The sequence below is a fragment of the Halichoerus grypus genome, chromosome 1 (genome assembly GCF_964656455.1).
Source record: "Halichoerus grypus chromosome 1, mHalGry1.hap1.1, whole genome shotgun sequence".
NCBI lineage: Eukaryota > Metazoa > Chordata > Mammalia > Carnivora > Phocidae > Halichoerus > Halichoerus grypus.
Genome location: NC_135712.1, coordinates 13,024,082 through 13,043,629, shown reverse-complemented (window position 1 = coordinate 13,043,629; position 19,548 = coordinate 13,024,082). Strand labels below are relative to the sequence as shown.

The 19,548-nt window shown below is 38.6% G+C and overlaps 1 protein-coding gene across 8 annotated transcripts in view; it reads right to left on the bottom strand.

Moving 5' to 3' along the window:
- Positions 1-1,674: 1,674 nt before the first annotated feature.
- The window catches only part of SYNJ1 (synaptojanin 1), an 85,989-nt gene continuing 68,115 nt past the window's right edge, over positions 1,675-19,548 (bottom strand). For 2 of the 8 annotated variants that reach the window (XM_078078761.1, XM_078078845.1), the window contains exons 24-33: positions 18,618-18,827; positions 17,586-17,708; positions 16,992-17,030; positions 15,232-15,279; positions 13,939-13,977; positions 13,729-13,799; positions 11,684-11,792; positions 11,232-11,449; positions 7,166-7,189; positions 4,579-4,717 (exon numbers count right to left, since the gene is read on the bottom strand). In XM_078078761.1, coding sequence (XP_077934887.1) covers positions 7,169-7,189; positions 11,232-11,449; positions 11,684-11,792; positions 13,729-13,799; positions 13,939-13,977; positions 15,232-15,279; positions 16,992-17,030; positions 17,586-17,708; positions 18,618-18,827 — 878 coding nt within the window. In that variant the 3' untranslated portion in view covers positions 4,579-4,717; positions 7,166-7,168. Of the gene's footprint in view, positions 4,718-7,162; positions 7,190-11,231; positions 11,450-11,683; positions 11,793-13,728; positions 13,800-13,938; positions 13,978-15,231; positions 15,280-16,991; positions 17,031-17,585; positions 17,709-18,617; positions 18,828-19,548 lie in introns of those variants that run through there. The other 6 variants (XM_078078735.1, XM_078078746.1, XM_078078808.1 and 3 more) reach the window with 5 other exon arrangements.

Sequence of the window (19,548 nt, the reverse complement as noted above, 5' to 3'; positions counted from 1 at the left end):
GATCAGCTATTAAGGAAATAAAGCCACAATGATACATCCTCTACTAAAATGACTAATATAAAAACAGCAAATGCAAGCAAGCATGCAGAGAAATTGGATCACTCATACATTGCTGATGGAAATGTAAAATGGTCCATTCTGGAAACACTTTGGCAGTTTTTCTAAAGATACAAGCATGCAACTACACTATGATCCAGCAATGTACACCTGGGCATTATCCCAGAGAAATGAAAACTTATGTTCACACAAAAACCTGTACAAGAATGTTCAGAGCAGATTTATAATAGCCCCAAACTGGGAACAACCCAGATGTCCTTCAGTGGGCGCGTGAATGGTTAAACCACCCATGGTACATCCATACCATGAAATACCACTCGGCAATAAAAAGGAATGGACTAGGGGCACCTGGGTGGCTCAGTTGAGTGTCTGACTCTTGATTTCAGCTCAGGTCATGATCTCAGGGTCTTGGGATGGAGCCCCGTGTAGGGCTCCACGCTCAGTGCAGAGTTGGCTTGGGATTCTCTCTCTCCCTCTCCCTCTGCCCCTCCTCCTACTTGAGCTCTCTATCTCCAAAGGTCACATACCACTCTTGAAGGGGCAAAATTATAAAAATGGAGAATAGATTAGTGGTTGCCAGGAGTTAAGGACGAGCGAGGGGAGATGGAATGGGAAAGCAGCAGGGAAAAGGGCAACATAAAGGATCTTCCCAGTGATGGAAATGTTTTGCATCAATGTTAAGGTCCTGGTTGTAGTATTACACTATGGTTTTATAAAATGTTACCACTGGTGGGGGGGGGGGAAGGGGGGGGGAGCTGTATAAAGGGTACATGGGCTCTCTATTATTTCTTACAACTGCATATATATATATATATATATATATATATATATATATATATATATCTCAATCATCTTAAAATCAAAAGTTTCTTTAAAAGCCTATTATTCTCTATCTAAAAGTTCTTAGTCAGAGGTTAATGAGCATAATTCAGTGATTTAAGAATCAAGGTTAGGGGCACCTGGGTGGCTCAGCTGGTTAAGCATCCGGTTCTTGGTTTCGGCTCAGGTCACGATCTCAGAGTTGTGAGATCAAGTCCCGCAATGGGCTCTCCGCACTCAGTGGGGAATCTGCCTGAGGTTCTCTCTCTCTCCCTCTCCTTCTGCCCCTCCCCCCGTGCTCACACTCTCTCTAAATAAAATCTTTAAAAAAAATAAAAAGAATCAAGGCTACTGTTCTGAATAGCAATCATATAGGACTGAAAAAAGTCAATACTCAGAGGAACCACTAGCCTTGGCCTTGTACTTTGGGTCTTCTTAGGTCAGTCTCTTAGGTCTGGCTGTCCCTGGGCCTATCTCTCTTCTACCTCCATTTGTTTCTTTTGCTGTGGGTTAGAAAATCATCATTCCTGCTTCAGTGTTATTTTCAAGCCAACAAGACTTTGAATGAGGGCCTCTCTTACAGGATAAGTACATGGACTTCTTGATGATTTGTAGTCTCAGAATGTCTTCTTACTTCTAGAGCATTATATGGAGAAGTGAAATGGATGAAATAAGGTCTTGAATTAAAATACCTGATTTGACAATATGAGTTAATCCCCAAATGTCATTAAACTTGGATATGAAAAGTTCAAGGAAAATGGCTGAGAAAAATTCTTCCCTCTTGAGCAAAGCAGTCAATATGGTAAAGACAGGTATATTTATTTCATATGACAGCACATTTCACAGGATATGTACAGAATGTTGGTATACCACTGACTTTAATACTGTACTTCTATAAAGTATATAGTTATAAATATTGTATGCCACATAAGCAATAAAATTCTTACATATAAACAGCAATCTACTATAGGGAACAAAGAATTCACAAAGAGATCCTTAGTGTCTAATTTCTGCTCTGCTTTTAACAGAACTGGTAAATATTTTAATAACACAGAATAATGGCTAGTTTTTTGCAGCATACCTTTAACTTTCATAACTCTGTGCCCTTTTAGCAACTTGCCAAATATAGTTTTCCTGATAAAGGCTGAGCTGCTGCACGATATGTATATTTTAGGCAGTAGTTTATATTCAATAGGAAACACTGCTCACAGAACTGCGATCTGCGCTAATGAAGTTGATAATGAATTCTTCTGCTAACGGAGAGCAAATACCATATACACTAATCACATAGATGTCAAAGCCACAGTTTCAACAAGTTAATTCACATTCTGAAGCACACTGCTTATAGTAATACTGCTGTTTAAAATATACTACTGCTGAAATGATTAGAACCCCCCAAAAGCACAATATAAAACTCACAAGAGTTATTTCTAACAGCAAATCCAGGCTGTTAACAGAGACAGGATTACTTCTATAAATATAGTATTTTGATAACATTTGAGCATTTAGAAAAGTGCTTTTTTCCTACTAGATTTGCTTTACGTATTTGAGTGCAATGCAGTTTGCTGTGCTTTTCCATTTTACATAATCTTAGCCAGGAACTCTATTTTCGGATATTCTCCCAATGCACCTCTCTAAAGGTTAAGTGTGGACAGTGGAATTTAGGTGGACATATACAACTCTGTATATAAAAGGATCGTTAATATAAGTTTTAAGGGGTAAAGTTGATTTTAACTTAAACTGACAACAAAGCAACTATTGCCCAAGGAGTTTTCTGCCTGGGATTACTGAATGATATCAAAATACTACATCGTGTAAAAATTCTGTGAGCTTCATAGAATTAATAAAAGCAGGATCATTGCATATTGGCAGTGCAGGAGACAAAATCCACAGCTGACCTGAGGGCTGGCCTCTCACAATGTAAAGCAGCATCACGGAAGAGTTGGGGAGCCTCTCGAGGGGACAGAGCACACACACTGAGTAGACCCCCGTTGCAAGCATCCCGAGGCCAGGTGCCTTCCTGCTAACGAAGCTTCAGAGCAAAAGCAGCAAAGACCAAGTGTGGGAGGGAAATGGGCAACATACACATTAGTGAGGAGTATGTTTAGCTCTGATGTTTCTCCTTGGACTTGGAGGCATGTGCCTTCCGGACAGATAAGGCCACAGTGCTTTTTTGTAAGGGCTGGAGTGTCCATCCACAAAATTGGCTGCTTCCAGCTGCAAGAACCTCCTCCCAGAGAAAAGCATATGGAGGTGCTGGGAGTGCAAAGTAACAAAGATGTGTGTTATGTGTATGTTCAGGGGAGGGGGGTGGAATGGTATAGGAAAATCTGGTTCTGTAGTGAGATCCTAGTTTTGGAAAGAAAATTAAGGAAATGTACATATTTCATTTATAGCCATCCCTTGGGTAATGAAATATTGAAAAGCTAACTCACTCTGTTAGAACTTTTAGGTAAAATTTGGTCTGAGTTATATCCTAGAATTTAAGTTATGAGTTTTGCAATTATGTGAGCGATTACATATGTATATGTGTGTAGTGGGTACACACACTTTTTTTTTTTAAGGCCACGCCTTTCAAAATTGTTTCAGTATAACTCTGATAGCTCTTTGGTAACTACTTGGAAACACCAATTGTTACCAAGTGTGAAGAGCTGGTAGTAATATCAGCTAAAGTTGTCTGGGCTTTTTGAGATTCTTCAGAGAAGACCGACAAAGAATTTCTGAATAAGGACTCTTTTCTAAAGTAGTTTTGAGCATGTTTATGGCTACTACTCTTACTTAGCCAAACAGAAACACACCAAAACTCCAGTTAATAATGAGAAGGATTTTTTCCTTATTTCCAATATACACATATTCCAACTTTGTACACATTAAATAGTGGTATTTCATGACAACATCAGTGCACTTAACAATTACTTATTGCACATAATGAATAACTAATGCCCAATTCTTTTGGCTCTAACCTGCCCAAACTAAAAACCAAACAAAAACAAAACAAAACAAAACAAAACAAACAGTTGTTTTCTATTGCATAACCTTATCTTTCTGTAAAGTCTAGTGTGGGTGATGCCTTAGATGCCAAGGTTGTGAAAGGAGCTACGGAAGGGGTGGTGCCAGGTGGAAGCAGAGTGACAGGAGGTGGAGGTGGCCTTCTCGATGGCAATGCACAGAAAGGAACATTTGTACCTTTATTCCAGTCATCATCAAAGGTCACCCTGGAGCCAGAAAGTGAACTTGGCTGATGATCCAGTAAGTCTGGACAAGCTGACTTTGACTTCCCTTTCGCACCAAAGTCCTCTTCTTCCTCGAAGGTTACCCATCCTTTTGGGTTGCTGATTTTTGCCATAGACTGGCCCTGCAGATCAAAACTGTCCTCAAAACCATCAAATGAAGATGCAGGCTTGCTACTGTTATGACCAAGAGGCTTCAGAGAGGGGAAAGGACTGTTAGCAACAGGCTCTTCTTTGGAGAGCCAGGAAGGTGCCTCTGATTCTTGAGACTCGGCTCTAAATGGGTTTCCAGGAGCGGCAGTCCTGTCCGTAAAAGGATTTGTGCTGGTCAAGCTAGTAACAAATGGGTTTGGAGAACATCGCATATTTTCCTGGGATTTACTCCGGGCTGGAACTGGAGGCATGCAACTTACAGAACTCAAAGTATTCACGCTACTTTGTGTTGCAGAAGGCAACTGAATCAACCCCTTTGGGTTTGGAGTTAGAACAGATGATGTTTGAACAGGTAACTGAGCCTTTGATACAGCAAGCAGATTAAATGACAGATCTTCAAATGGGTTGCTCTTTAATGGTGATTCCAGTCTGACAGCAGAGACTCCATTTGTTTTTACCTGAAAAAGAGAGCACTCAATAATCAGAAAAAAAAAAAGAAAGGTAATATATTATTTTTAACACCTCCCTTATGCTTCCTGTCTCAATTATTCTTCATTTTGGGGGGCAAGTATCAAATTTGAAAGTAAAAACAGTTTTGTGTAGTTTGTTACTCTGTTTTAAGATAAAACAACTAAAACCTTATTCTTTAAAAACCTCCTACCAAATAAACCCTTTTATTAAATACATTTTTTTTAAATCCCAAGGAAATTAAAAAGAGCCCATTTCATTCATGCAAGTTCTAATATGGTAAAATGGAGAATTGTACAGAATTAGCAAATGACTTTTGTTCGTGCCCTGTTCTATCAAATGTTAGCACAAACTTAAGAAACCTATATTCAGAACTTATGCTAAATCTATATATTAGACTTCCAACACCCATCTATGATGATGATGTGGTCTCATTGTTTTTAAATATATTTTTATTTAAAGTTAATGTTATTATGGAAATTCAACTTTATAAATGAAAATGGATTTTATTAGTATATTTGTATTCATAAGCTAAAGACAATGCATCTTTTCTACTTGGAAAAAGGAATTTTCAAAGCATTCTTTGCCTTTTAAGTTCTCCTTTGTAGACCGAACAATGTGACAGTATTCCTTAGTTGACCTTCTTCATCTTATAAAAAAATGTTCCAAAACAGACAGGCTTATTAATAATCATATGCAATGATTATTTAAAAGCAGGGGGGAAATCGCATTTTCCATTCAGTGTGTTCTAAAACCGAGATGAGTGGTACACAGTCCTTCCTAGGTGACAGAGTTGGCTGTGAACTGGAAGGAGGAGTGTTCCGAATTACTTCATGGTCATAACAAGTGTGCACTCTGTGCCTAGTTCACGAAGAAGCCAGCGGAAGTGGAGCGTGGCTATGCGCCTGAGCAAAGCCAACCTTTCTTATGGGAAGGAGAACCCTGGCCTTATCAGCAAATTAGCTCATCAGATGCTTCTTTTTAATTAAAAAAAAAAAAAAAATAGCAACTGCACATAATTATTGAAATGAAACAGATGACTTGGATATTGATGCCAAATTTAAAGAGAAGACAAACTTTTGTTTGGAAAGGGCAGGGGAGGGAGAATTTTAGCTCAAGACCTGCAATGTAACAAAATGGAGCACTACCCAAAATGAATTCAGATAGCTGTGAAACCAAAATAACTAAATGTTCATGAACTGTGTTGAAAAAAAGAACAGCAGTTCCTCCCCAAAAACATAATTGCATATTATGAAACAGTAACTTACTACTTTAACCACAGGGAAGGCTGTTCATTTGTACAAAGAAATGGTGGATAATTTCATTAAGTGAATAACTCTCAAGCATCTGACTGTTTTATTCAGTTGTCCTAGAACATACTTTATAATTGAATAAACAAGTATATTTTTCTTCAACTTAATATGACAATAAATTTGTACAAAAGTAGAGTAAACATTTAACAGATTCAAACCTGGTAAGCAGATTTATATATGGAAATCTGCTTAAGAGACAAATCTATTATGGACATAAAAATTACAATTAACTCTACAGTACCAATAATCTCTGGATTATTTATGATTTATACAACAAAATGGGAGTACCTGATTGGGTCTGGGACCTAATTCTCCCATGGCAGATGGAACAGTCCACAACACAGACATTATAGGAAAGGAGAATTTTATGCTTTGCACAGCTTAGAATAGCAGGCCCTTGGCAAATGAATGCTCTATGTTTAAATATCTTTATTTTCATATCTAAAAAAATTTGTTTTCAAAATACATTAAAGGTAATTTGATAGAAGCAGGATCATTTTACCCAATCAGACTTGAAATTACAATGAGAGCCACACCACCATTCACTGTATTAGAATTAATTTATAATCTAAGCAGGATTTATGATGAATTAACATTTTAAAAATGGTGGTATCTTTACAGAGAAAGGTGTTGGAAGGACCTTTAAATAATCCTGTTATAATAACTTTTATCTTTCTAAATCATCAGTTCTTCCTTACCAAAAATAATCTTGTTACTAAAATTCTTTGAAAAAAAAAAATTCCCAAAATAAACCCAAGAAAAAAAGTTGAATCTTCTATTTATGTAGTTATGCCATTATTAAACCAAGACCCAGTTTGGTCTTGCCAAACAGACTTTCCAATACCTAGAGCTTACCTCTTGAAGTTACACTTTTTAGTCTTGTTAATTTTCATAAAAAACAAAGCAAAAAAATGGTAAAGAATTAACAAGAACTAAAATGGTTCCTAAAAATTCAAAATACTAAGAAAAAAAAAGCAGGTTTATGGTATGATAATAGAATTTATTAATGTGGACAGGTGATTTTAAAAATGGGTGAAACTTTAGATGTATGAAGCAAAAGATTCATACATCTAATGTGCTAAGACAGATGAAAAGCACAGATAAGATTGAGAAAGATTCCGATACCTGTTACCCTGATGGTTGCTCCTGCTTTGAGAAAGGGAACACAGACATCAAAGGAAAGCGTTAGGAGGACAATCTGAGACCAACCAGCAACCCTAACAATTCAGTCTTCAAAATGCTTTTATTTCTATATTCGACACAGAACCTGAGGGCGGCAATATGTGCAGGTCATAGCATTCGTTCAAGAGACGACTCCAATTTCTTTTGTAATTTTGAATTAAAAAATGTATCGTTAAATTAGGGCTCAAACTTTAATTTTGTCAGAGGTTGATGACTAGCCACTTCAAAGTTTTGTTACTACAAAAATAATATCCCAAATAGGTTTTGGAGCTCTAAGATATTTTAAGCAGTCTGTTATGGACTGAATATTTGTGTCCCCGCCTCTGCCAATTTCATATGGTGAAGCCCTAACTCTCAGTGTGATGGTATTTGGATGTGGGGGCCTCTGGGGGGTGACTGGGGTTAGATGAGGCCAGGAGGGCGGGCCTCGTGAGGGATTTGTGCCCTCATGAAAGGACACGTCAGAGAGCTTGCTCTCTCCCCCACTGGAAGCCCTGAGGAAAGGTCATGTGAGCACAGAGGGAGAAGCTGTCTGCAAGCTGGGAAAAGAACCCTCACCAGAACTCAACTGTGTTGGCATCCTGATCTCAGACTTCAAGCCTCCAGAGCTGTGAGAAGACACATTTCTGTTGTTTAAGCCACCCGGATTATGGTATTTTGTTATGGCAGCCCAAGAGGAGTGGGACAATAGCCACAAGATAGTTATCATCATTAGAGAAAATGTACAAAATGGCACCACTTGGCCAAGGTACTACCCTACCGAAAATCAGTATTTATTTTAACAAAATGATCAGGATCCAGGCATATTCTATATTACGCAAATTTTCAGAAGGATGATACTATCATTAATTCACCTCAGAATTTATTAGTTGTAAGGTACAAAAAATAAGAAACCGGACCCTATTTTTGTTGCTTAAAAATGAAATCATCTTTCCATAATATAGCAGTATTTTCTTTAATACAGTAGTCTCAAAAACAGTTTTGAGCAACTCTTCCTCAATATCTAAAGCTTACCTTATTTTAAAATACCAAAACTCATTTTTACAATTGAGAAAGTCACCACTCTGAAGTATATTAAGCATGCCTACTAAACATGAGACTCCTGAATTTAAACGAATACTTTCTCGATGATGTCGGGGTTACGTGTCTCGGCTTTGGCACTGATAGAAGGTAGGAGGTATTGAATAGATCCAGAATGCTGAGATTTTCTACGTGGTCTCTTCCTTCCCTGTCAGCTCTCACGACAACGGTTAGGCAGTGAGGCTGTTCCTTTATCTCCTGTTGAATTTCCTAACTTCGGGTCCTTAGATGACAATCAGATGAGTAAGGTGCCAGACGTCAGGCAGAGAAGGGAGGCATTTCTCCATTCTGTACATGTTATATAATCATTTGAATTGGATGAATCTTTTCCATAGAGAATTAAAGAGTCAAAGACCATTTAAATAATAATAAAAAGTAAAGCTGGGCCATGTCTGTTTTTATGTTTTAAATACCTTGTAGATTTTGGGCAGAATTAATAATAAAGACTTGTAAAAATTACTAAGTGTTCAATTCTAAGACTATTTCATATATGACCAAAATATCAAATATATCATATTTTAAATTCTTATCCTTTTCAACCTATAGCTCTGGGAGATTTTTAAATTTTAGATATTATTTTTTGAATAGGCATTATTTTTATGGTTCAAAATTCAAGAGGTACGAGAAGATAAAATGCCTCCCTTCCTTCCATCCCCCCAGCACTCTCCTCTCCCTGGAGGAAACTGTCAACCACTCCGTGATCCTTTCCAAAGACAGTCTGCACACAAACAAGACCCCCGCTCCCCCAAGAAAGAAAAGTGTGTGTGTGTGTGTGTGTGTGTGTGTGTGTGTGTGTGATATTTGGAGCAATCTGACACCAATGACTGAGGTAAAAAGAATATTTAGAATTTAAAACAAACATCTTTGGTAGTTTCAATAAAGTGGATAATACAAGATTCAAGGAGAACGTTCTCTACCAGGCCACACACGAAGCACATGCTGTCTACCACCAAATCACCACACCCATTCCAATGAAAAACAGAAATCAAAACAATGGAAAATGACCTAAGAAAATGATAATGTGGTAGTCAAGGGAATATTTGTCCTATGGTACTTTTGTATTATTTTCTGCTGAAAACTGCAATCTTACTGGACAGTTCATTCTTTCTCAAGTTTTTCAGAGTAGTGTATCTATGTTCATATTGGTCTAAGAATACTTAAACCGTTACAGACTTAGGAATTAAGGTTCACTTTTACTATGAAATAGATGCTCACTTTCTCTCTTAAAACAGTAGTAGAAAGCTCTAAGACAGCTAGTTTGAAAGTTTTTTGCCCTCCAATTACATTTAAAAATTTTTTATTCAACATTCCTTTGGCTATTCCAAAATAGTTAAAAAAATTTTTTTTTAAGATTTATTTGAGGGAGAGAGAGGGCGTGCATGTGTGTGCACACAGGGGAGGGGAAGGAAGAGGGCGAGAACCTCAAGCAGCCTCCTCTGGACCGATGAGCGCAGAGCCCGACATGGGGCTGGGTCCCAAGAACCCGAGATCATGATCTAAGCCGAAATCAAGAGTTGGATGCCCAACCAACTGAGTCACCCAAGCACCCTGCCCTCCAATTACATAAAAAAAAAAAAAAAAAAAAAACCAATAGTAAACATTACAAGAAAATGAGAAGAAAAATTCAGGACTCACTAAATGTGGATTGGCAGAGAGAAAAGAATAATGGACATTTATTGTTTGAAGGATTGCTACAATTTTTTATATATCGTCAACATCCTCAATTTTCTGAACTAAAAAATGTAGAATACTTTATGATATTGATCAGCTTAAGAGAACATTTTATTTCTCTCAATTATATATACTTCTTCAGTTTTTATAAATGTGACCAATTGTCTGAGAAAGTGCTAAGTGCTAACAATATTCATTTTAAGACTCATGTTTACTTTAATATCTGTTTTTCACCATATAGAAGCGTAAGAAGCTGTTAACTTCTGCCTACTAGCTGGACATCTCCAGATATCTGTAAAAATAGATATAAACTATTATTTATAAATGTGCTTAGGGGCATTTGCCAATGTGTAATATTTGTGTATTGTAGATCTTTATGAAGTTTAAAAGCAGACTTATAAAACTTTACACACTTCTTTGGCCTTGATGGCATTTTCAAGTTAAAACTTTAGGATAAAATAAATTGTAAGGCTGGACAACAAAAACTGTTCTTACTAAACATGAATTTTATTTTAGCAATTTTACTAGAATGTATATAACCAAACAAAGTAAAACCGCATCCAAATAAAATAAAACAATTTAACTTGCATGATTATCCCTGTATAAAAATAACTCTGTATATACACACTGGAGGTCTTTCCAACGTGAGGTCACGCTCGCATAGCAGAAGTCCTTGTGATCCTATGATCTTCACCCCTAAGGTAATGGCACTGCTTTCTGTGCAACACTAATGAGGTGACCTTATTCTTTTGATGGCTTCTACTTGGTCAATAAGCACACTGCTGCACAGCCAAAACATCTGAACTGGACCAATGACTGACAGGGAAATACCTGAGGACCCCAGGGCCAGCTCCACCACAGAAAAGGACTACTGCTTGCAGCTGGAGAAACAAAAGGATTACTCTCTGTTTACGGGAAATTAACCATACTGCCAATGGTAAGGCATCTCTCTCCAGAAAGTGAAAGCCAAAACTAATATATTAGCTGTGAACAACAAGAAAAATACACTACTGTTCGTCCTAATATGTTAACTATCCAAAGTAAAATGTGCATTTAAAAAAAATGAAAAAGTCACAAACACTTTAAATGTTAACAAGATAAAACAGCCTGGGAACCACTTGGAAATTCCCTCGAGCACCTGATTTTAAGCTTGCTTTCTGAGAACCCCTGATCTCAGCAAAGGGTTAATTAAGGTAAGTCTGTTCAAAGACTATTCCGAAGGCATCCAAGTGCGATCTTGTTCATTAGCGGGACTTACTTGTGGTTGTGACGAAGGCTCTGAAGGCAAGCTGTGGGACGACCTGCTCCGAGGGGGTGGCTGAGGCGGGGTTTCCAAGCTCGGCTGGGGGGCCGACTGAGGCAAAGGTGCTGCCATGGGGACAAGAGGCTCCTGCAGCTTCTGAACAGGCGGGGGCGGAGAAGGCTGCATAGGAAGGGCAGCCTGAGGCTTCAGCGGTTCAGGAAGAAGACCTGACCCTAAACAATGAATTTTCAGATGTTAGGTATTTTCTAGAAAACCACATTCTGTCCTTCCTTCCATGAGGTGTTGGGGGATTCTAGGCCCCCGCACTCCCACCAAGCAGCCTCCTTTCTTGCGGCATGTAGAAGGAAGGCTATCCCTACTTGAGTATGTTGTAGAAGGTGAGAGGAGGGGACAAGGACACGTGAAAAAATTCAGAACAAAACTGGAATTTCTAATATAGGGTCTACCTTTCACTACTTCTGGTGGTTTGCTTTGGCTTTCGGGGGTCAGTCTTCCAGCAGATGCCCGAGCATGGCTCTGTGGGGCACTGATCACTCCAGCACGGGGCGGAATAGTCTAGAAATGGGAAAATAACATTTGAGACATTTACTTATTTTCAATAGATGAGATTTTGCAAAAATATTTGTTTTTGTATCTCATTTAGTCTCCTCTCTGGCATTAGCCCCCATCTTGTCATTTTAATTGCTCTCTATTTATAGTCATACAGTGTTAAGCTTTAAAACCTTCCTTTTTATTTTTGACTGTTTACTATGTGGCAGGCACGATGTTAATTAAGCACTATATAGGCATTTCCATTGCATCTTTGAAATTCCCCTCAGAGTTAAGTATTCTTTATCATCTCTATTTTAAATGAAGACGAAGAAATGTATACAACTTTGCCAAGGCTGTAAAGCTAGAAAGGAAACCAGGACCTGAACTCAGGTGTGACGAGCGGTGGGGGCCCCCCCCCCGCCCCTCCCCTGTGCAATGTGGCCTCAGTCGCAGCCAGGGATGGTGTGAAAGCTCACGAGGAGATGGAGACACACATACATGGAACAACTGAGACGTTTAAGAAAATCCACACCCTAAGATCGTTTTTTTCAAACACAGAAGTAAAAACTCTTGGATGACTAACTCAACGTGCTAAATTAGATAACATTCAGAGGGACACCTGTGAGACATCTGTTGTCTATTTTCCTAAGTTTGCTGGAGGCTCTAAGCCCCTGTATTTCTTATTTCAGCACAAGTTATTATTGCAATCACAAAATCCTAACTTACCTTCCCTATTCTGATGGCATTAAACAGAATACATAAAGTGCTTGTGGGAAGTGTGCTAGCAAAGTCAGTGAAGAGCGACTGTCCCTTTATAAAAAAGAATGGGTAACAGATCCTCTAGCATCTGTATCCTACAGACACTATTTACCTATTTATTTATTTATTTATTGGGGGGAGAGAGAGAGAGAGAGAGAGAGCAAGAGAGTGTGTGCGAGCAAGCAAAGGAGGAGCAGCAGAGGGAGAGGGAGAGCGGGAATCTAAGTGGACTCCCTGCTCAGCGTGGAGCCTGACCTGGGGCTCCATCTCCCGACCCCGAGATCGCGACCTAAGCCGAAATCAAGAGTCGGACGCTCAACTGACTGCGCTGCCCAGGTGCCCCGCCGCAGACCCTTTAATGCGGAGTGTAATATCACATGTAGTATGACATGTAGTAAAGGACTTTAAGGGTGCGTATTAACTAGACGGCTACAACAGGAAAGACAAAACTTTCTTAGAAAGGCTCTGACCATTTCTTACTAGGAATTAGAAGTGGTTTCATCAGAAGCAGCCTCTGCACTTCTCCCGAGAGTACCGGCTCCTGGGTCCCACTCTTCAGTGAGGGGTCCCCCTGCAGTCCCAGGCACCACTGGACAAGCCACTGGTTCTGGTTTGCGTTTTCTTTTATTACTTACTTGTTAGATCCCAGAGAAAATTTTCATTTGGGTAAATATTAGAATAATTACGTGTATTAGAGAACATAGGCTAAACACAGAAAACCACAGATTGACAAGGAAGGGCAAAGCCCTGCGGTGCCATCTGTGCCCCTACTTTTCCTACCTTCAGAACCAGTTTTAGTACATGGACTCCCATCATAAATGTTCTTCCTCCAATCCAGTTTTAAAATCCTTCTTCTTGAAGGATGACTTCCTATCCTCATTAATTACTCAGATAATACCTTAAAAAGCTGCCCAAACACACTGCCCTCTCATAAATGTTGAGATTCTAAGTTATTTAGTGACCCTAATTACTGAAGTATATCATTTTTGTTCAAATAATAAAGTATATTTCGTTATTTTTGAAGAGTATGCTAAATGTTATCATTGAATGGTACCCTGGAAGTCATCAAGTGTCATTCCCTCATTTTAGCGTTGAGGAAACTAGGCCTTGACACGTGATTTTCCAAGATAACACACCTGCCTGACAGCAAACCGGGACCTGGACCCTAAACCTGCTGGCCCCCAGGCTAGGTGCTGCCTACCGGTCTGGCTGCACTGTATCCAGCAGGTCCTGGGCCTGTGAGTCCTGCCTGAGGTGAAGGCTGATTGCGTCCTGAAACAAAGACATCACACCACGTATTTAGGTTTTTGTTTTTTTTTTTAAAGAAAGAAACAAGAAACCATGTACTTATATCCCAAGTGTCTACACGGTCCAGTTTTAAGGTTAAGTAGCTAAATTCAAGTGTTTTTACCTATATTATCTTTCCGTGTTGTTCCAGGGCTTTTGGGTGCTTTGAAGCAGGAAGGGGGAAAAAAATGAGTCATAAGTAAACAATCAAGCAACACTGCATAACATCAGTTGGCTGTTCTGTTTCATTACCAGCACAAATAGGGGCATGAGATGGGAACCGAAGGTACACTGCTTTGGATAATGATGAAGGCTATTATCCTTCCTCAAGGAAATGCCCCAAAAGAGAGAAAAATTAGAATACTCAGAGTGACATTTATGAGACAACTTAGCCCTCAATCTGATATCTCACTTACAGGGTGACTTCTAAGGTGACCTTCCCAACAGAGTTCTCCCCTATGAACCTTGAAAACATAAGGTCACAAGATGGGACCCTACCGCCTCTCAGAGTTTGGCAGACAAACTGCTCCCCAGCAAAACAGAGCATTTTCCAGGTTACACCAGGGGCTCCTAAGAACCCTGTTTTAGAGCTTCATGCTGTAGATATCACTATCGATACAGGAATCTTACAATGAGGTATTTTAGATTTCTACAACAAAATCCTTTGATTAAAGTAGAAGGCAGGCACATCTTACAACTAAGTATTTGCCTTATGGAAGACAGTGTTAATATATGGTTCAAATTCACTAGAAAGGTATTGGACACATGAAACAAAATAAATCACTCTGGGGGTCAAAAGGAGCAGGGGGAACTATTACAGGTGGCATATCAAATTTATTCTTTTTTAAAGGAAATTCAAGTGCAATTGTCATATTAAATACATCAGCCCTTTGATAACTATTATCTTAATGAATGGCTTTTAGTCTTAATGGTCTTTTAAGCAAATTTAGGTAAGCATCATTATACATAAAAAATTTGTTATTTGAAATCACCCACAAAATACTTATTCTTGGACCTGAATTAATAGGGTTTAATGATAATTATTAATTTTTAAACCTTCAGAGTTGGTATAGTATATTTCTAAACATTTGACTTATTCTAAAAAGAATTTTGAAAGGCATTTTCTTAAAATAACACTGTACAGTAATTCCACATCCTAAGTAGATATGAAATATATACAAAACAGAGTACAATACAACATAAGAATCACAGGGAAATTAAATGGGTAACCCGTTAGAAACTATCCACAACACAGAATGAAAAGAGAAAAAGTACAAGGTTACATGGTGTACATAGGGGGGATGGGGAAGTTTACAGGCAGACTAAGGACAGATTTAGTGTGCCTTTAACACACTGGGGGGCTGACATTTAGAAGTGAGATGAGAGGTCCGTTTCTATGATGTAGAAGTCTTGTTACCTTCCATCTCTCGCCTAGCTGCCCCAGGACTGGGCGGGGCTCCAACACCTTTTTAGAGAAAGAACAGAAGCTGTATATTGTTCAGGGCCCACAGCACAGAATGAAAGGCAGGCACACAAAACAATTTCTGCGTTCAACTGACTTTTGCAAAAAGGTTCTTTTACTGCTTTACATTTCTTCAAAGATATCAGTACAAACCAAAGTGACTTTAGAAGCCTAGCCCAAACCCCAGGCCTCCCTTTCCTCAAACAGGATAGAAAGGGGATGACAATTTTCTTTCTATATCAGAGATTATGAGCTGTAGGAAATTTTAAAATATCTTAATGAAAGCCTTTACTTTATGATCATCTCATTATATTCACAGTTAAATCACTAATAAAAGCTCTAATATTTGACAGTCAAAAAGGAAAAAGAAATCATAGTATCGATTTCATTTTAAATTTCTATGAGACTATATTAGTTTCTTAGAAGTTAGTTTTTGATGCATTATTTTAAGAAAACTCTAAAGGTACTGTAATGACTTTCTCTAAGTTACTGCCTTAAAGGAGTTATTGGTTTATAAGGTTCAAAAAATAAGGTGCAAACATTGCCTACAAAAGAATCATGAAAAGAAGCAATTTTTAAAAATTAAGTCAGATTTCTAAGTTTGATATAACTTTTCACAAGTTCATTTAAAAATTCATTTTCTGTACGTTGTTTTCCTAATTAAAGGAAGAGGATAAGTAGAAATTATCGTAAAAATATAAACAAAAGCAGGAGTTTAAAATGGGAAAAATTAATGTTTTTTGTAAGTCAATGGAAAAAATTATCATCCAGCAGCATTCTGCAGAAGCTGTCAGGCTGAAATAATTGGGCTATACTTTTTATACAAAGTCCTTAAAATCTACATAGCAGCAGAGACAACCTGTGATACCATGTGAATCGGTCAGCAACGGCATCAGGCAGCCAGAGTAGAAAAAGAATGACCATACAGGTATAATGAGTGGGCCTTAACAGTATTATCAGTGGATCTGTGAAGGCTCTTCTGCAGAACTATGATAACCTGACTCATCCTCTCTTAGAATTAGATTAAATGAACTTGTCAAATACATACCTCCAACTGACTTTTGTGAGAAATTTTCATGTAAACCAAAGTACACTTTTTTATAAAAAGTGACCCATTTGTTAATAAAAATTTCCTTATTGAAAAAAATAAAATCATTCTCATGTTAAAAAAAAAGCGAAGCATGAGTTTTATGACAAGTTATGATAAAGCCGTACAAAATGAAAGATATATTTCAGATAATTATAGCTTTAAGTTGCATTCCCAGGAAACTCTGCTAATCACTAGATTTGCTAAGTTTCTAGAAAAGGAGAGTACTAGTGTATCACTAATCACTAATCAAATACTTGGAAAATGTTCTATATTTACTGTATCTGAATTCCTTTCAAAATTAAGGTGATTTGGGGGAATTAAATCTGTGTAATCAAAATAACTATATTTATTAAGAAAAAGTGTATCAGTCCTTGATGAGAAATTCAACTATGTCTACCTGGAGAATGGTAGCCTGTATCAGGCCTACTCACTGATAAAACTAAACTCTGATCTTTTACTTAATAGGAATATAATGGAAGTTTAGAGCTACTTTTAACTTGGAGTATAAATATCATTCACTATGGCTTTTATCAAACAAATCTAAAATGTCTTTCCGTTACAGGGATCAAACTCTAAAACATGAATGAACCAAGATGCATATAGTATAACAAATATAAATGGTTACCTCCGAATTCTTTTCTAGCAGGTGCAGGACTCCTAGCCCCTTATAGTTCATAAGAAAATATGCAGCGGAAAGGAAAGGACATTAAATAAAGAACTGAAATGTCAAAGACTTACTATAGTATTCATAATGTTAAATGTCATGTAGGAACTACAAACTAGTATCTTGGTACTATAAAAAAGCTATTATTTAATGCAAATACTTCTAACAATTTAAGTAACGGCACTATACTCACTTAAAAAGAATATTTAAGCAAATACATAAAACTTTAACATAAATAAGTATATGTATGTTCTTCAGTTCTAATTATATGTTTTACAGAAATTAGTACAACTACATCAGATTAGCAAAAACAAAACGAACATTTGTTTTGCACACCTGTAAGAAGGCAGCTAGAAAAACCTACTACAGAAATCTAGTCGGGAAACACTCTTTTTACCTGTTCTGTTGTTCCTCAGAGAAAGGCTCAGGCAGAGCAACAACGTACAAAAACAATAAAATCTAGAAGCTCGAGGTTTGAAGACACGCAAAACATTTTAAAATAGAATGGAGGAAGATCTTCAATCTAGCAGAAGTGGAAATCAAACGGTTTGTTACCTGAAGGTGGAGGTGGTCTCTGGGGGGGAGCCGGGCGTGCAGGAGGAGCAAGCGGGCGGGGAGGAGGAGGCCTCTTGGGCTCTAGGGGCTGAGACTCTCTTGGCAGAGTGTCAATAGGAGAACCTAAAAAAGTACATGAGGTAAGATCAGGTTCCACGTGGGTGTGAGCATGTGAGTATGGTACTTCCCAATACATACGACAGATTCTCAATTCTTGATTTTGCTCATTTTCTCCATTTGTTCTGTAATGCACTGACATGCATTTTTACCATCAATAACATAAGCAGTTCTGCCATTAAAGTCCCCTTTGGTACCATGGAAGCAAGAGTGCTGTAGCTCCATGTGGACGCCTTACCGAGGCCCCAGGTGCTGAGAGCTGATTTACTGAGTGGCCCCATCAAGAGGGCACAAAGCATTGGTTGAATAAGGTCATTTGCAGTCTGCTGGCCCATACAGAGAAGAAAAAAGGAGTCTCTTCTTTTCTCTACACCTTAGCTTATCTTGAATTTATCTAATGAAGCCAGTCCTCTAAGAGTAGTATGGGAGAACTGGAGAAATTTACGAAATGGAAGACATTTTCTGGAGATGTTGGTAAGCATAGAACAGTGATTTAGTCATGCGATATAACAACTTCCAGGACAAATCTTCCAACTTTGGAGGAGTAATGACTCTTAAATTTGAACTCAAAAAAAATTTTTTGTCTCTTTTTGCTTCATACCATAATAGAGGTTATGTATAAATAGATACTTAAGCCCAGATGGTAATGAGTTCTTACTGCACTGACAGAAAAACATCAATTTTAAGACATGGATCAGGTTAACCTCATAGGAAAAAAGGTTTAAGAAAAATTCTCATCTGATGAAAGTGATGATGAGTTACCTTCCTTTCCATTTAGGGCTTACCATCTACAGGCTTCCTCTTTTGTATGCATAGAAAACACAGTACAGATCCAAAGGCATCAGAGATATGACCATCTAAAATCAAACAGATCAGCTAGGGAAAGTCACAGAAAACCTGAAATAAAATACATACTTTGTGAAGTTGGGTGCCCAGGAGTTCTCGATGGTGCTCGACTTGGTCTTACAGGAAGGGAAGGTACGGGGCCCTCTGATATGGTCGGTGACTGGCAGGGACTGGTCCGGGGTGAAGAGCTTGGGGAAGTGCCAAGGCCAGAACTTGAAGATGGCTGCAGGTGCTGGGGAAGAATTTCCTCAACTTCAGCACTGTAGTCATCGACATCACCTAAGGAAACAAGGTTATTAAAATTACCACCATTTTCACTTTCTCAGAGATTGTTTTTACCAATCCAGGTTTCAAGGGGTTCGTTATGACATTGCAAACATGCCGAGGTTCAGCATGTTGTTAAACTGTAACTAAAGATGGCCTATTACCTCAGAGCATCAGACGTCCATGGTGACTAACACCTGGAGCGGGGTTGACACAAGTGCTTTCAATACTCCACCGAGCAGCTATCTCAGGGCTGGCTGACTCAAAAGTTTACTGCTCTCCTTTCCTTCCAAACCTTTCTACTTGCTGCACGGAACTGCTCCCTCCCCACTCTGGGGGAGTCCTCAACTCAGCTCCAGCCCTTATAGTAGACAGGCTCTCAGACAGCTACATACCCTTCCCCAAAAGTCTCCTCACCACTCCTTCCCCTGTGCTCCCCTGAGGCCCCCCCAACTCCCTCCTTTCCTCAGGGTTGGAAAGTAGAGTCAGGTTCCCCTTGCAACCGGATTCCAATTTCAGAACATTAATCCTCCAATCCTGAATAAAAAGGTCTACTTCTTTGAGGCTATGCCTGCAGGAATTTATGTTAACGCTCTCTACACCCACTTGCTGCCATAATCTCCAACCTCCATCCTTCTGGTGACTTGAACCCATTCACTGAGGACTAAGCAGAGAGCAGGATGACAGTCGGGTCCCACCATCTCTCTGGGTGACATCAAAATCCATGTAGACAACA